Source organism: Mastigoproctus giganteus, chromosome 10, assembly GCF_048544385.1.
Source record: "Mastigoproctus giganteus isolate SK-2022 chromosome 10, ASM4854438v1, whole genome shotgun sequence".
NCBI classification, from domain to species: Eukaryota; Metazoa; Arthropoda; class Arachnida; order Uropygi; family Thelyphonidae; genus Mastigoproctus; species Mastigoproctus giganteus.
The window spans coordinates 132807489-132826499 of record NC_143584.1 but is presented as its reverse complement, the minus strand read 5'-3'; the positions used below and the strand labels follow the sequence as shown (position 1 = coordinate 132826499).

Here is a 19011-nt window from a genome sequence, read left to right as displayed (position 1 = left end):
ATCTCCATATTAAATTAAAAAAAAAAAAAAAAAAAAAACCTGATTTTTTACATAAAATCTTTTGTTTCATCTATCTACAGATATTCAGTAATTGACTGCCAGAAGCTGGTGCTATGAGTATTATAAAGTATTTTTAACAAATGGTGGCTAAAGCAGTTTTTCTTACGTAGTGTCGAGCAAACTAAGTTTGCTGCTTAATTTGCTGATATGATATTGCAGAAGCACATTTGCCATGAGTTGTCTTGGTATTATATTATTCTAAATAAAATGCACTGCTCCAGTGGAGAATTATATTGTTGTTTTATTTGAAGTACTTGTCACTGCCCAGACTTGAGTTTTGACTTTGGTTGGAGTCTCAGTTATAGGCAGGTAGGTAGTGTATAGACTTAGCACCCTGTTGATGAGAAATATTCACAGTATATGGGATTCAAGAGGATGCACAAAAATAAAATTAAATAAATCAGTGCAAACTGTTGCAAACTTAGTTTTCCTCAACATTACATAAAAAAAATGGCTTTGGTCAACACTAATAATATTTTTTAGCACTGGCATTTGCCAATCACTTAATTTACCAAATTTTATTTTTGTGCTCCCTCTTCCATGTTATGTATTGCATATACCTCACTGGGTTACTAAGGTCTTCACATTACCTACTTGATCATCAAGGAGACTCCAAACATAGTTAAAACCTAGGTTTGGTCAGTGGAGAACACTTTAAATAAAATTTCAGTATATACTTCCCTATTGGAACATTTTATTTAGAGTAGTGAAGGTGCTTCCACAATATAATATCAGTGCACTTAGGAGCAACCAGCACAGTAAGTAAAATGGCGTCGTTTTTCACATCTTATATTGTGAATGCCCTCACAATGAGTTGTCCTGATATTGCACTACCTCCAATAAGCAATGCTTCACCACTGAAGATGATAGAAAGGAAAGGATAAGGAATGAATTGCAAGCTTGTCATTCCTTTCTATCCTGGGATGTACTACTACATGTGTTTAATACGTATCCCCCCCCCTTTATACATTCATAATTTTAATTTAATTTATTTTTATTTAAATGAAATTAAATTAAATTTTAACTATTTCTCTAACTTACAGTTTCAAACCTCTGACATGTGGGTAGCAAGTGTAATTTAATTTTAATTATTTCCTTAACTTACTTTTTTCCGATTTCTTACACTCAGGGTCACTACCATATACTATAAATACTTTAGATCAGACTTATTTGAAACTTTTTATGACTCTCCACTGCAGTACAGACCTTCTCTCCCTCCTTGGTCATATACCAACTTGACCTCAGAAAGTTATCCTTCTTATTTTAAACTTAACATTCTGCCTCTTTTGGGTCAGCCATGAAATATACATAAGGCTTATAATTTAAATTTTAACCCTTATCTTCTATACTGGCATTTCTTAGTTGGTATGTAAATCCTAGTAGCTTCCAAGGTAAGTTCTTTGAATGCTTCCCATTTTGAATTTGCTGTTGGTAACATCATCAGTTGGTTCCACTTTATAGAATTTAAATACTGTCTCAGACCATCGTAGTTGCCTTTAAGAAAGCAATAACCCTTCCCTTTACCCCTGATGGTAGTTACCTCTTTGAGTAAATCCCACTTCAGCACACTGTGATCACTGCCACCTAGTGGTTCCTTTATCTGCAGGTTCTTAATGCATGAAGAATCACTACTGATAATCAAATCAAGAGTATTACACCCTCTAGTTGCCTCCCGAACGTGCTGATGTAGAAAACAATCATCCAATAAATCCACAAAAGCCTTGCTAGTGTGTGAGTGACCAACCCACAAATTTCAGTCAATATCTGGGAAATTAAAATCCCCCATTATAAGACTCTGATTTACTGGCCCACTCTATTTCCCTGTACAGTTTCTTATTATACTCATCAGAGTCATTAGGATTATACAACACTCCTACTCTCAATTTTGATCTCCCAGTGCTTATGTCACACCAAACTGACTCGACACTGCACTGTCCAGCAATGTCGACTGGCTTAACTTCCTTGGATTTTGTGTTTCTTAACTAACAGCATAACCCCTACTCCCTTCCTATCATGTCTATCCTTTCTGTACACATTGTACTCCCCAAAATTTCAGTTTTGCATTTCTTATAACTGTGTGACAACACGTCTCTGATATCCCAACAATATCTGCCTTTGATGTTTTGAGCAATATCTCAAATTTATCAAATTTATTTACTAAACTCCTAGCATTTAACTCCCCTTTTGGTGAAGGTGGATCTGTTGGTACTGGGGTTGTAACAGAGTGGACCATTAAATTGGAAGATTTATGTTGTGATTTTGAAGCTAAGGATATTTACAACTGTGACGAAACAGGGTCGTTTTTTAAAGCTCTTCCTGAAAAAACAATGAGTCTAAAAAACGAAAAGTTCCAGGGCGGAAAAATTTCTAAGGAACGCTTGACTGTACTATTGTGTACAAATATGCTGGGAGACTTTGAACAACCTCTTGTTATAGGAAAACCACAAAACCCTCGTTGCTTCAAGGGCATAAAGTTGAATCTTTTGAATGTTGACTGGAAGTCTAATAAAAAAGCGTGGATGACACGAGATATCATGAGCGAATGGATAAGTCACTTTAACCAAAACATGATTCGTCAAAACAGAAATATTATTCTTTTCATGGATAATGCTGCATCTCACCCGCACATTGAATTGTCCAACATTCAAATCGTTTGTCTGCCACCAAACACATCTGCAGAGTGTCAGCGCTTGGATCAAGGGATAATAAAAAATTTTAAACTTCACTACAGAAAATGTGTTTTAAGACATCTCATTGCAAACATGAAAGATGTAATGTGTGCGAGTGACCTTGCAAAGAAAATCAGCATCCTAGATGCGATTCAATGGATTTTCTCTTCAGTAAACGCAATTAGAAAACAAACTGTCGTGAACTGTTTTGTAAAGTCTGGCTTCTCAAACGCAAAAATTGAAGTTGTGAACAGCAATGTGGAGCACCAAGAAGAACAAGAACTTCCACATCTATTGATAATGTACGATGCTTCAGCTACAAGTGACCCTGGCTAAAGATATAGACTCGAACCTCACTACAGAAGATGGTGCTCTAGATATCAACGACATTATCATTGATATTGTTCAAGAAGTTCCTCATGAGGATGAAGAAATGGAAGGCGGTCATTCTGTCGAAGAACATATTAACAACCAACCACCGATGAAAATAGAAGTAGCGCGCTCATACAAATGAATCGTTTAAAAATGTTTTTTGCTGCTGAAGAAGATACTGAAGGACTTTCGATGGTTTTTTCACTCCAAACAAATGTTGTAAACAAAATTATCAGCCGGAAGAAGGTGCAGAAGAAAATAAGTGATTACTGTATGTATTTTTCTTAAGATGAAGTCATAATATGCATAGCACAATTGTATGTATATTATTTACAAAAATATTGTGCAGAATCTGTATATAATTTAATTTAATTTTACATTAAACGTTTAACGATTTTTCTTTATCTTTTGTGTATGTAATTGTATATTATTTACAAAAATATTGTTCAAAATCTGTATATATTTTAATGTAATTTTACATTAAACGTTTAACGATTTTCCTTTCTTTCTTTTTTTTACCCCCCTCAGACTTCTTGTTAGCGGACACTTCTCTCTAACAGACAAATTTTCGTTCCCCATGGCCGTCCGTTAAAGGCAGGGCCGGCCCGAACAAAAGCGGGGCCCGTGCAAAGTTTACTTGCGGGGCCTTGATACAAATTTCGTACAACAAAATAATTTATTGCATTTCGATATTTATTACATTGCACAAATTGGTTTAGTTAAGGATTACATGAAAATGATAAATAATTAAATTATTTTAATAAAATTAACATTTCAGTCACAAAAAAAATCTTTAATAAATCAAATAAGAAAAATAATTGCTTCATATATTTATAAATTACAATTTGGTATGCGACTTAATCGAATAAGGTCACAATATGTGATTTTTGTTTCATTTTATTATTTCGTTGATAATATCATCATAATTTAGTTTTTTGGCTAAGGAGGTAAATCGTTCTTGACTAATGCTAGATCTCAAGTAATTTTTTATTATTTTCAATCTTGAGAAAGATCTTTCTGCAGATGCTACGGTAATTGGTAAGGTTAATATAATTTTCGGAACAGTAACAAAATTTGGATACAGTTCGGGTAAATATTGTAATATTGTGATCCTGGAAGGCAAAACTCGTCGGCAAATTTTGATTTCATTAAATAAATCAGTGCAATCAATATCGTCTTGCAAGGTCGCATTTAAGAAGATCGTTTTCAGTCAGTTTTTGAATATTATCCGAATTATATAAAAAACCATATGATGTCTCATGTTCGTGATAAATTTCGAATCTTTTCTTAAAAGAAATAATCGCACTATCGATTACGACTAGAAAATATTGAATTCTGAAATATTCTTTGCCTGATGAAATAGGCTGATCGGTTCCTTCATAACAAAATTGCTTTGTTTTTTGTCCAGTTCTTTGATTCTTAAATTCAGATGTCACTTGTAATTCTTCAGCTATTTCCTTTGCAGTTATTAAAGAAGATTTGAATCCCGATTCACGATACTGTTCAAAAAAATTTAAAAGGGCTTTTAAATGTGAATTTGCGGTACCGATATCTATATTTGAATTTTGAAATATCTCGCTCACAATATTTACTTCATTCAGTATGTCATACCAAATGACCAAGCTTAATAAAAATTCAAATGAAGTAAGTTTATTTTCGATTGATTGGATTTCGTTTTCGTGTCACTGGTATGTTCATAAAGGTATTTCAAAGCTAGAGAAAATTGTGGTACTTGGTATCTCACAGATTTCACACTTTTGAGGCGAAATTCCCACCTCATTTCTGACAGTGGTTTTGGAGTAAGATGTTTGAAATGCTCTTTTAGTATATCCCAGCACATCGCAGAACTTGCAAAAATACTATATATGCTTTCTAGAGTCCCAAAAAATGAATTTGCAAGAGAAGATGATTTTGAAATGTCTCCAAGAACTAAATTCAAATTATGACTTCCGCAGGGCATATACTGTGCTTTGGAATTCTTTTGCAGGATAAGTGCTTGCACGCATTTATATAAACCTCTCATATGAGCTCCCTTATCGTACCCCTGTCCTCGACAGTTCCCTAAATCTAATTCCTCCTTTTCTAATATGCTTTCAGTTTTGGCTGATAACCCTTTTACTGTTTCAAAACAAATAAATCGTTCTTGTATACGCACATCACTTTCAGAGTTATCTACATGAACGTATCTTAAAATAACAGATAATTGTTCTTGATGGCTTACGTCTGAAGTGCAATCTAATAAAATTGTGAAATACTTAGCTTTCATAACTGTATTTATTATTTCCTTTCTAACTTTTTTAGCCAAAGCAGAAATCAGTTCATCTTTTATTCTATGAGATAAATAGGAACGCGATGCTGATTCTAAGCACCAATCCAAATGTTGTTTCATGACTGGGTCAAATCTTGCAAGTAATTCTGAGACCTAAGAAATTACCGTTGTGCGGTTTATATAAAGCATCGCTACTGGCCCTGAACGCCAAATTATGCTCTGATAAATATAAAATTGCAGCCACTATTCATTCACAAACACATTTTAAACGCTGTGTTTCGTTTTTAATTATTTTTTCATGTTCTTTGTCAATAATGTTTCCAAGTTTCAAATTCTTTTCAAGATGTAACAATTTGTACGTAGCTTGTAAATGATATTCTGATCTTTCGTGACTTTGTAATCGCGAACTTAAATGTACCCAATCGTTAAGTCCAGTTAAACACAGAGAAGTGGTATTTGAAGAGAATAACTTACACGCATAACACAATGTGGCATCTTTGTACTTTGAGTAGATTAACCACCTTCGTTCTTGACATTCCCCATTCGTTAATTTTCTTAAATAATAATTTTCAGAAAAACTTCTGTGATTTTTATCTTTCGAAAAATCGTAGTTTTTTACTTGTGTCACGCCATTTTGTATGATATCCATTCTGAATTTATCAGTTATAATTTCAGGCCAAGTACCAGGATCATTGATTATATATACACTTTCTTCGTGCACCTCTGTCTCTACTCCGAAATGTTGCGAAATAGATACGAATATGTTATTTATTTTCACACCTCGCGAATCGCGATAAAAACGTACGATGTATGATCAGCTGTCATATATTCGTATTTGGAGGGAATATTTATTCAATAATTTCAAATGGAACTCCAATAAATTATTATATAATTATTATTTTTATTTGTAAGGAGAGATATTTTAAATATATTTGAAAGAAAATATATTTTTCTGTGTTCTTTGGAGAATTCTTGGTGGGCTTTCAGATAATGTTAACATGATTATTGACATTTTATTTCTTATGTATATTATTTTATGGCGATGTCGCTAGATTTTGTGACAGTATTAAAACAAAAAAAAAAAAAATGAAACCATTTTTATTTTGCAAAATCAGTCAGTGGCGCGGGGCCCTTCAAAAACGCGGGACCTTGTGCGTTCGCACTCCCCCTCGGGCCGGCTCTGGTTAAAGGGAAGTTTCACTGTATATATATATATATATATATATATATATATATATTGCTGCACTGAACGTTTTGGAGCATTAGACATAATATAACTTTTGTTATTTTCCTTTTTCTGCTTATTTTGCTTCTTAACTGTTATATTTATATATACAGGGTGTCTTAAAAATATTGGTGCAAACATTTAGGGGAGGTAGGTAACATCTGAAGGAATGTGAATCGCATAGGAACCCATACCCGGAAACGTCACCGTTAGTTGGTACATGGCGCTGTTCATCAGTTCGCAAGAGGGAAAATTTCTGGTTTACTCATTCAAGCAGTAGTCGCCGCATGGAGAGCATTCATCAATATACGAACTGTGAGCTGGCAGACACGCACCTAGTGTATGGATTAGCAGAGGGCAATGGACGAGCTGCTCAACGAATTTATGGAGAACGCTTCCCAGACAGACATCTACCAGACCACCTTTTGTTTGCGCGTGTGCATCAAAATTTGCGCTATTATGGTTGATTTAGAGGTAACAGGAGTAGTGCGGGCAGACCACATTCGACGCGAACTCCCGTCATGGAAGAAAGTGTGTTGAATGCCATCCAGAATAATCCTACTACCAGCACACGTGCCATTGCCTCTGCCTTAGGAGTGTCTCATTGCAGTGTACAGCGTGTCTGGCACGACAATTCCTTACATCCCTTTCATCTCCAAAGGGTTCAGTTACTGCTCCCTGCACATGTGGCTTTTGCGCAGTGGTTTCTCCAAGAAAGTGTTCAAGACTTGAATTTTCCAGCCTATGTTTTGGTCACGGATGAGGCTTATTTCACTCGCAAAGGCTTATTCAACAGCACAATGCTCATGTGTGGGCTCACGACAACCCACACGGCGTTCGCTCCCATGCAGCACAACATCGCTTCGCAATAAATGTGTGGGCAGGTATGGTCGGTGACTGCTTAGTCGGCCCATGCCAGTTACCATCCCGCATGAACTCTGCCAAATATTGGCTCTTTCTCGAACAAGTTCTACCAGGGTTACTTGACGATGTTCCAGCAAATGTGAGATGCAACATTTGGTTTCAACATTACGGGGTGCCTGTCCATTATGGAAGGTGTGTTCGTGACCATTTGTACAAGCATTTTGGGCGTCGATGGATTGGCCATGGTGGACCCATTGCCTGGCCCCCACGCTCACCTGATTTATCGAGCCTTGATTTCTTTATGTGAGGGGGGCCTCAAATCTATTGTGTATGAATCGCCTGTGGAGACGGAAATGGATCTTGTGGCGAGACTCGTCTGCGCTGCTTCTACTGTCAAAGAAACTCCAAGTGTGTTCGACTGTGTCTGCCAATCCATGCTGCGTCAGTGTCACGCATGCATTGCGTCTCATGGTCGAAGGTTCCACCTTGAGACGCATGCATCGCGTCTCATGGTCGAAGGTTCCACCTTGAGACACATGCATTGCGTCTCATGGTGGAACCTTTGAGCATCTGTTGTAACATCATGAAATGCATCCAACTCGTGCTCCCTTGTTAATATTATGTCAAATAAATGTTTGCCACTAATTACTGTCTTGTGTCATTTCTGTTTCTTGTGCCTCTGCTACTACTTTCCTGTGACGTTTCCGGTTATGGGTTCCTATGCGATTCACATTCCTTTAAATGTTACCTACCTTCCCTAAATTTGTACCAATATTTTTGAGACACCCTGTATATAAGTTTGTATTAATATATTGAATAAAGTATGCATAAACGGATGTGAAAGTTACACAAAGTTTCGGTAACTGGAAGAATGAGGAAAGTAAAAAAAGAAGTATAGTAAGAAAGATTGTTAATATCCTAAAGGTTATGAATTAAGAAAATTATGGGCTGAATTACCAATCCAGTAGATAGTGGGAGAAATGTAAAGTAAAATTAGTACATCAAAATTCTAATACAATACTGATAAAATAAAAAAATAAATGCAAATAAAATGAAAAAAAAATGAAAAAAATGAAAGTGGTATAACTGTCATCAGATATGGGGGGGAAACATTTAGAAAATGATTGAATATAGTTAAGGCAAATATGCTTCATCTTGTATTTCATCAGGGGACTACACCTGACCATGTATCAGGAACTGCGTTTCTATACTTGTCCATAGTAGTAGAAGAAAACTGAATGGTCAAAAGAACAACGAAAATGAAATTAGAAAATTCATCTTTATTTAGTTAAAATACTCCTTTTTTTTCCCTTCCCCATCCTCAATTTAATACCTCACCCTATACCATGTGCTTGTTCTAAATTTATTTATTGAATCATTGTATTCCTATCTATATAAAATTAAATCTTACCCTAAATTGTACATATTTATATTAAACATTTATATTAACCTTATTTTTTCTAACTTGATCCTTATTTTTACCTAAATAAATTTCACTGCATTTTGACTACCTTGTCCATACTGTATTAGAATGAATTACCTGACTATGTATCAATATTTACTTTAGCTAATATCAGATTTCTGCATTTTTTGCCATCCCTCTTTTTTTGACTTAAAGCTAAATTTTCCTGTTCATTTCTGATGATAGCTATCTCACCTTTTATTTTATTTGTTTAATCATTTTGTATTAGTCATTTTACATGACAGTTCCCTCATCTCCAATTGGCTTTACAATTCAGCCTATAATTTTCATAATCCATCATAACATATAGGATATTTGCATTCTTTCTCTCTTTTTACAAACCTACAATACTTCCTATTTCTGCTATCCTTACCTTTTTAGTTTTTGGCAGTTTGTACATTTTTCACTTCAGTCTCTGCAGCTTTATCAAACCTTTATCAGACCTATCAATTCCTACCTATATAAATTTATTTATATTTTTATTTTTAACTATCAACTGATACTATATGTTTAAACTCATGATTATGTATTACATTTCATATATATATAATATATATATATATATATATATATAGTATAATTTTTTTTGTACAGTCAAGTTTTGCTACTGCAAGAAGATCTAGAAAGATTAGGCAGATGGGTCCTGAGAATTCAAGTTTAACCTTGAAAAATGTGTGATGCTGCATGTGGGTAGAATAAATACTCAGGTTTGTGGAAAATAAATATGACCTTGGATTAATTATGCAGCAAGTATGTAGTCCTTTTGCAATGTTCTCTGAACATTATTGATGGACTGCAAGAGTAGCTTGTGGGGGTTGATATTCAGAAATTTTGCCAGTAAGAATAAGGACATATTTATTCCACTCTATAAGGTTAAGGCCACATTGTGATATCTTGATAATGATAAGGCCACATCTTGAGTATTGTATACAGGTCCTCAAGCCTCATTTCATTAGTATGTTTATCTGTTGGAATGCTCACAGACATTTACACGTTGATCTGTTGGAATGCTCACAGACTTTTGCACTTTGATCTGTTGGAATGTTCACAGTTTCCCAGCCTCCAGATGCTGCAAATTGCCACATCTTCAGTGCTGCATACATGTTTGGGGCATTTTAAGACGGCTTTATTTTTCAGTTTCCCAGCCTCTACAATTTACATGATGCAGCATCTAGAGGTTTGGGGAACTGTGAGCAGAAGCGATTTGAGGAGTTTAACACTTTGGATTGAGTAAAGTAAATGATGATTGCATTATTTTTGCTCAAACTACACAAACAGGGGGGGGGGAATAAATTCAAATTGAGTAACGATGGTTGCAGGATAAATGTGCAGAACTTTGCCTTTAGCCAATGGGTAATTTATTGTTGGAAAAAACTATCTGTTGTTGCAACTGTAGTTCTTCCTAGAATTTTTAAAATAAATTCGAGGAAGAACTAGACAATTCATGTGGAGGGAGATACACAGTCTATATGCGTTTTTTTTTTTGATGATCCAGTATAATCTTGCTAATGCTAACTTGAATGATTTATGATGTATAGTAATTCTAATTTAATATCATGCTGCATATTGTATTAAAATAATTCTTTTCATTCATTTCAGCATGGACAGTATGAGTGGTAGCCTCAGAGGCAGTGATCCAGGTTCTCCTACATCACCAGCAAGCCCAGAACCAACAGTGTTACCTGTGTTTGTTTCTGATTCAGGATTGACTCAACCTTCAACATTTACTTCTCCATTAAGTTTACATCAGGCTGATTATTGGAAAAAAGGTAAATACAAGACTGATTGTGTTTCTTTCATCAGTATTATCATACAATTTGTTACCTTGTTTTTGCTGTGCATTATATATGAAAGTGAATTTTACCAGCCTGCTTCTTGTTCTGTTCTAAGAATTGCATAACATGAAATCAGGGTTATAGCTAGATACAAATTTAATGGATGGCTTCTGGATACCTACTGGAGGTTTGGCACTGAGAAGACTTTATGAATGTCATTTTTATTTTCTCCTTTTACATTATTTATTTAATCATAAATACTAGAAAAGTATAATCAGTATTACTGTCAATGTAACAACAAAACCTTTCTTATTAAACAAACAAAATACTGACCTAATATGAAATATATATGCAGGTTTCAAGACTAAAATTATCGGGTACAGTAATAAAAATTACAAAATATAGATATTTTGAAATATTTCACTGATTATAAAATTTAAAAGAAGCTCATAGTAGTTGTATTTGTATATTTTCAAGTGCAAAGTGTGTTAGTTGTCTGACGGCGTAGGGGTTTCCCCGTCTCTGCACTGTGTACTCTGTTTGTGTGGCCCAGAACTCTGTGAAGGCCAGAGATTTAAAAAGTGTGTGGGGACTGGATGGATGTGTACCGTTGTTCTTCTGACCATTTAGCCGTTGTACCCCTGTTGGGACCCACTGTTACCGCACTTGGCCCCGGGGAGGCAGGTCAGGTACCCAGTAGATTTTTTGTACTCTGGCAGGCCCTGTCACCTAGTTTCCAAAGATTTCAGTGGCAAGGGCCTATGTGAAAAAAAATAAATAAATAAATAAAAAAGGTGGTTAACGCTAGAATATAAAATGCCAAGAGAGGTTTATTTAACCATGGTTTAAATTTTGACGTTATTAATTGATAAGTTGTGTGGGTACACTGCAAGTTAAACAGAGTAGGGGGAGACTGAAGGCTGGGGGGGAAAGATAGTGGTATGGGGATGATAAAGAAGGTGACCCCAGAAATTAAGTTAGGCCAGCCCATGCCTCACCAGGTGGAAAAAGGGGGTGGCAGAGGGGAAGACAAGAACCAATCTCCTCCTCCTCTCAGCCAGGGAGGAGAGTAAAAGAAAACCGGGCTAGAGTGCTAGGTTTGATTGCCAATGTGGCTTGTGGCAGAAAAGCTGCTGGTGTCGTCAGTGTCTGGGTTTGGAGTCTTGAGTGGGATCAGGTACCGGTTGATCTTGCCTGCAGATTCAGTTGCAGATATCAGCCCGATGAAACTTGGATGAAGGAAGTGAATTTCAGTTCAATTAAGCTTTGATGACGTTGGCAGTTGATGCTACTGGAGAGGGGAGTGCCCAGAATCTGTCTCAAGTTATTGGTCTTGGTGGTTTAGGTTGCGCATGATAGCCTTGGATGCTGATACGCCATTAAACTTCCAATAACCAACCAGCTTTGGTGGTTTAGGCTCCTTAATGTTCTTTGTCTGTTGAAGACATCCTGTGCAAAAGTGGTGAAGTATTTATAATTGTCATGGGTATGAATTAGTATATGTTCTTGGTCCTTTGGCAAATTAATAATCTTTGTGATCAGAATAGATCTGAAGTCTTCATAGTCAGGATAGTCATACGTTATATGGTGCCAAGATTTGTCAGTGCCACAGAAATTCATCCCTGAACGTTACTTCAGGGATGAATTTCTTTGTAATTGCTCCCTTAGTGGATGTTGTCCACCTGTCCTGTCATCCCTGCTGCAAGTGTGCGAGAAGGCACCTGGCACCTTTTGGTACCTGAGTTGGTGGTGAATCCAATGGTGGTAGTGGAGATTCTTTTGGACAGATGATACAACATGCTGCATCTAATTATTTCAAGGTCTAGAGGGAGAGGACTTGTAGAGCAGGAGTACTCACCGTGCAGCTGGCTCTGGTGATGGTAAGTAGTATTGCTCTTTGAATGGTGGCTAATTTCTTCTGATTTGTGCAATAGTTGCTCAGTGATACCAGACTCCTGCAGCATATGAGATGGCTGGAATAAAGACTGCTTTGTAAAACAGGGCTAGGGTATGTCAATTTAGATCCCAGTCCCTGTGTGTGACCCTTGCCACCAATGGTGTGTAATTTCTTATCTTCTTTCGGATATACTGTAGGTGTGGGAGGAAGGACAGTTTTGAGTCCAGGATTACACCAACGTCAGAAGTCAGATGTTTGTTTTTTGGAGCATTAGCAACTAAGGTCATATTGCTCCAGGATATGCGGTGGTCATTCCCTGACCTTTCTGCATCCTCCATATTTGGTGGTGACAGGCTCAAACCCCGGTCTAATCAAGAAGCGTGTGCTATGCACTGCTGCTCCTTCCCACCTGGCTACGGAGGCGCCACACCAACATACTTAAGTTGGGTGCAGTGCTTGATGGTTGTGGCATTGATCTTAATCTGCGGTGGTCTGGTTGAGCTTAGGTTCCCTTTCAGGAGGATGCTGGAGGTTTTCTCAGCCGAGATTGTCAGGTTGTGCTGCATAGCCCACTCCTGGCGGAGCCAGAGTGCTCAGTTAGCAGAAATTTCAAGTTGGGCTCTTGAGTTGGCAGTCACGGAAAGGATCACATCGTCTGCATAGGCTTGGGAATTAACATGCCCAAGATTTAGGAACTCATCCAGGCCATGTTCCAGAAAGTTTGTCCTAGGACCGAGCCCTGTGGGCAGCCCCTGTGGATCTGACATAGATTGCTTTTAATGTAGGAGTAGAGATTTTGAGGAATCTGTCCTCGCCTGAGCCTGCCAAGGATGCACAGCCACCAAAATGAGTCGAACACCCCGGCGAAGTTGACTGCAATTACAAGGAAGTATTTTTCAGGTGTGGATTGAGCAGATGTTATCAGGTTATTTAGTGCGTCCACTGTCAAGTGTCCCTGACGGAATCCATACTGGTTGTCAGCCTGTAGGTTTGTGTTTGTATAATACCTGTGAATTCTGAAGAAGATGGCTCTCTCAAAGAGTTTGCTGAAAACACTTAGGAGGGTGATTGGTCTGTATGATGTTGGCTGTTGCGGTAGTTTATTCTTGAGAAGTCGAAGATTAATTGTCTTCCAATCAAATGAAAAGGTTCCTTTTGCCAGACAGTGGTTGAAAATATTCAGCAGTAAGTATGGCTTGTAGTCTGCTATGCTTCTGACAATCTCTGGCTCCAGGTCAGGACCTGGGCATTTCCTGTCCTTGAGTTTCAATACTGCTCATTTTCAAATGCAATTAGAATTCATTAATGATATATTAGAAGTCTCTAGATGATTTATTCTATTTGAAACTGAAGTGATGGAATACAAAATTGGTGCAGCCATATGTTCTCAGGTTTGCAGGCTCTTAAGGCTGAAAATGTTTATAAACAGAAATAAAACATTTGATAACTAATCTATGGTAAAGTTTAAAGAATGCCAGTTGGTAAAAATTTCAGAAGTAGATGATTAATGATTAGAAAAAAATACAAACAGTCCATTTTAACCTAAGCAGTGAATCAAAGCTTTGTTATATTTTAGCATTAGACTTGTGGGAAGTTCAGCCTTCCCTGGCACCCTCTTGATCTGGTTCTGGTTGTGAGCACCTCTACATGGTGAACAGGACCTTGCAGTTATGCAGCTAGTCATCCAGATTAATATTACTGGGATCCAACTCTCGCAGTCTGTGTTTCAGGCCTACATCATAGGGATCTGTTGTGTGTGTGCTGTTCACTGCAACCTTTGTAAATATGTGTTACAAGTTGCAGCTCCGCTGAACGAGAAGTTTTTTTAGCCATATTTAGCCGCTTTATTGACCAATTTTTACATCAAATTATTTTCTATAAGTAGCTTATAGACTTAGTCAGAATCATTAGTTTATTCTGAATTGAGACAACGAGATTTGAAAGTTAATTAATACTTAAGTGTCCATAGATTTACCGTTCGTAACTTGCCACCATTGTTATACGACACAATGTTATATCCCGAACTAGATAGCATAAGCTTAGTATAGTATATAATATAATATTGTCAATTAATCAGTAAAATCTATTAATCTTGTTAAACTTCATTGTCAATTAAATTGTACTTTTAATAAATACATATAACGACTTAGATTACAAACGTAATATAATTAATTAATACATAACTTGATACGGAAGTTATATAAATGGAACTCGTAGATAATACTCAAGAATGAAAAATATATATAGCGTCCTAACTGTGTTGGGATAAAAGTTTAGGGTTATAATTTTGTACTGAAATTGAAATTTTATTGAATTTAAATCGAAATCATGACTCAGACCAGACCAGAGCAGCAAAGCAAAAGGCTCAAGCTAATGGGAGTGCTGTGGCTCAGGGGAGAACTGAGGGGGGGAAGTTGCCCTCTGAATCACAGCCTTTTAAAATGCACTGCTTGCATGATGTTTGTGGAGCAATTGGGTACGGGACATGATATTGCCATGGGGGATGTCTTTGTGTGTGCGTGATGTAAGGAGTGTAAGGAAATCAGGCAACAACTCAGCATTGTTATAGGCCTATATGAGAGCTTGAAGGACAGGGTGGATGCCCTCAAAGGATCTAAATTGAGGGGGGCCCATCAATGCCAGAGCTTGCACTTGGTCATCATGCAACACAGCGGCATCCCCCCAAGGCAGAATGCGCTGGTCCCACAGGAACTAGTAGTTGTTGGTGACTCTATTGTCAGGGAAAAGGGGAACATGCTTTGTAAAAAGGATAGGTGGAACAGGACCAGGGTATGTCTGCCAGGGGCAAAGGTTGATGACATTGTAGAACGGATATCATCTTTTAAGGGCACAAAAGGTGATATAGTTGTACACGTTGGCACTAATGATATTAAGAGTAGGAGACCGGCAGAATTACTTAGCAAGTACAGGTCACTGTTGAAAAAAAGCCGTGAATTAGGGTTGAATTTGAAAGTGTTAGCAATTCTGCCCAGACATGATAGGAGGGAGAATATGATGAGAGCCTTATTGATCAGTTCGGTGCTGGAAAGATTGTACAAAGCTCAAGGGGTAAAAATTTTTTCAGCCTGGTCTGTACTTGTTAACAGGAGAGACTGCTTCTACAGAGATGGGATACACTAAAATTAAAAGTGTGCAAGAATATTTGCTGATGCTACTGAGGCAGTGTTAGGTGGGTTGGAAAACTGCTAGCTTGGGGGGGATACAAGGACTAATAGATTAACAGTAGCCACTGGCAGAGGTGAAAGTGATTCTTGCACTGCTTCTATTGGAATGACCAGCAGCAGCCTGGAAAACAAGATGCAGGATATTTCAGAGACTGCTGGGAGTCATTGTGCTACAAGTAAACACATGGTTTGTGTTAGGGTAGCTAAGAATAGGAACAGGTGCATGTATACTTGTGTGTACACCAATGCTAGGAGTTTGGTAAATAAATTTGATGAATTTGAGGTATTCCTCAAAACATCAAAGGCAGATATTGTTGGGATATCAGAGACGTGGTGCCACACAGATATAAGGAATGCAGAACTGAAATTTTAGGAAGTACAATGTGCACAGAAAGGATAGACAGGATAGGAAGGGAATAGTGGTTATGCTGTTAGTTAAGAAACACATAAAATCCAAGGAAGTGAAGCCAGTCGACATCGCTAGACAGTGCAATGTCGAGTCAGTTTGGTGTGACATAAGCTTGGGAGATCAAAATTGAGAGTAGGAGTGTGTTATAGGCCTAATGACTCTGATGAGTATAATAAGAAACTGCAGGGAAATAGTGGGCCAGTAAATCAGAGAGTCTTATAATGGGGGATTTTAATTTCCCAGATATTGATTGGAATTTGTGGGTTGGTCACTCATACACTAGCAAGGCTTTTGTGGATTTATTGGATGATTGTTTTCTACATCAGCATGTTCGGGAGGCAACTAGAGGGAGTAATACTCTTGATCTGATTATCAGTAGTGATTCTTCATGCATTAAGAATCTGCAGATAAAGGAACCACTATGTGGCAGTGATCACAGTGTGCTGAAGTGGGATTTACTCAAAGAGGTAACTACATCAGGGGTAAAGGGAAGGGTTTTTGCTTTCGCAAAGGCGACTACGATGGTCTGAGACAGTATTTAAATTCTATACAGTGGGACCAACTGATGATGTCACCAACAGCAAAGTCAAAATGGGAAGCATTCAGAGAACTTATCTCGGAAGCTACTAGGCTTTACATACCAACTAAGAAATATTGTTCAAGGTTTAGGCCTAAATGAATGTCAGATGAACTAATGAGACATATGGCAGAGAAGAAAAATGCATGGGATACATATAAATTATCATGTGACACAGGAGCCTATGATAGATATAAGCTGGTCTGTAACCAAGTTACAAAGGAGGTCAGGCAGGCGAAGGCAGATTACGAGAAATCTTTGGCAAAGGATGCAAAGAAAAACAGCAAAGAGTTCTTTACTTATGTAAACTCTAGAAGGAAGGAGAGGAATCAGATTGGTCCACTTGATATCGATGGTTCAACTGTTGATGATCCTGCTCAGGTAGCTAACAAACTAAATGAATATTTTGCATCGACATTCACACATGAGGAGTTATTCAGCGAGTGGAATGCCAGAGGTGTATTCAACTCTGGCAGTAAGCTAGATAATCTTGTAATAACTGAGAGTAAAGTGGAGGAGAAATTGTTGAAGATAAACACAAGAAAGGCACCTGGGGTGGATGGCATCTATCCACTTATATTAAATGAGGTAGCAACCCCTTAGCCATAATTGTGAGAACTTCCTTGGGACTCATGGGAGTTACCCATAGACTGGAGATGTGCAAATGTGACCCCAATTCACAAAGGATATTCAAAGGCTGACACAAGTAATTATAGACCTGTGAGTTTAATTTATGTTCCAGGAAAATTAATTGAGGCACTGATTAAAGAAGCACTGCAGGATCATCTAGACTAGACTTCAGTTATAGCTCGGACACAGCATGGTTTTGTTAAGGGAAAGTCTTGCCTGACCAGTTTGATTGAATACTATGATGCAGTCACAAAAGAACTGGATGTAGGGAATAACTTTGATATTATATATTTGGATCTTAGAAAGGCTTTTGGTACTGTTTTGCACATGGAAGACTGCTGCACAAATTGGAGCAATATGGCATTGGAGGCAAATTGCTGCTATGGATAAAGGGATGGTTGAAGGGGAGAAGACAGACAGTGGTAATCAATGGACACTGCTCATCGTGGGCTAATGTTTTTAGTGGAGTCCCTCAGGGTTCAGTGTTGGGTCCATTATTGTTTTCTGTATTTATAAATGATACTCATGATGGTATATCAAGCTTAATATCCAAGTTTGCAGACGATACAAAGGTTGGCACGGTTGTTAAGAACACTACTGACACTATGCTGCTGCTGCAACAGGATCTGGAAAGGTTGAGCAGATGGGCTGAGAGGTGGAAAATGACGTTTAACATTGACAAATGTAAAGTACGACATATGGGAAACAGCAACCCCAGTGCAACGTATGAACTCTGTGGTGCTACACTAACAGTGGTAGAGAATGAAAAGGACCTGGGGGCAATTGTGCAGGCAGATATGAAGTTCTCTGAGCAGTGCAGATGGGCTTCAAGAGTAGCTCATGGTGTCTTGTCAATGATATAGAGGAATTTTTCTAGCAGGGATATGGAGGTGATTATTCCCTTGTATAAGGCAGTGATCAGTCTACACCTAGAGTACTGTATACAGGTCTGGAGGCCTCATTTCAAGAAGGATGTAGAGCTGTTGGAACAAGTGCAGAGAAGGGCAACAAGATTAGTGAATGGAACCAAGGGTTGCTCTTACGAAGAAAGGCTTAAGTTTTGCAAATTACAGTGTCTGGAGACTAGGCACCGGCGAGGTGATCTGATAGAGATGTATAAAGCCTTGAATGGTTTGAGCATGCTCAATGCTGATGGGATTCTTCCTCTTGCTCAGAATAATCACCTGAGAGGGCATAAATTGAGATTGAGGAAAGGCCAGATGTAGGATAGGTGTGCGGAAATTTGCCTTTAGGCAGTGGGTAGTTGGTTGGTGGAACAGACTTCCATCCCTTGTTGTTGAAGTTGATAGCCTAAGTAAATTTAAGGCTCAGCTGGACAGGTATTTTGAACGAACGGAGGGGTGAAATGGATGTTTTTTTTTTGTCTGATGCTGCATAAGCTTGCTTTCTTGCATCATATGCTTCTACTAATGCTAAGGGATTCTTCATCATTCCACTTTGGCTCCTTCTCTGACAAAACAGGAGATCTTTGGATGACTTGCCCAGGATCAGTCACCAGTGGGTTCACATTAGTCAACTACATCAATGACACACCCCTATCCTCTTAGTATGAGGGAGAGGATTTATGTTGGCACTGAGGTTTGGGTGTGGTACTTG

At 37.8% G+C, this 19011-nt stretch overlaps 1 protein-coding gene across 6 annotated transcripts in view; it reads left to right on the top strand.

The window, feature by feature from the left end:
• LOC150079291 (intermembrane lipid transfer protein VPS13D-like) overlaps positions 1-19011 on the top strand; it is a 1618665-nt gene that overhangs the window by 396502 nt on the left and 1203152 nt on the right. For all 6 annotated transcript variants that reach the window (XM_090383928.1, XM_090383929.1, XM_090383926.1 and 3 more), the window contains one exon: positions 10521-10690. In XM_090383928.1, coding sequence (XP_090240054.1) covers positions 10521-10690 — 170 coding nt within the window. The remainder of the gene's footprint in view (positions 1-10520; positions 10691-19011) is intronic.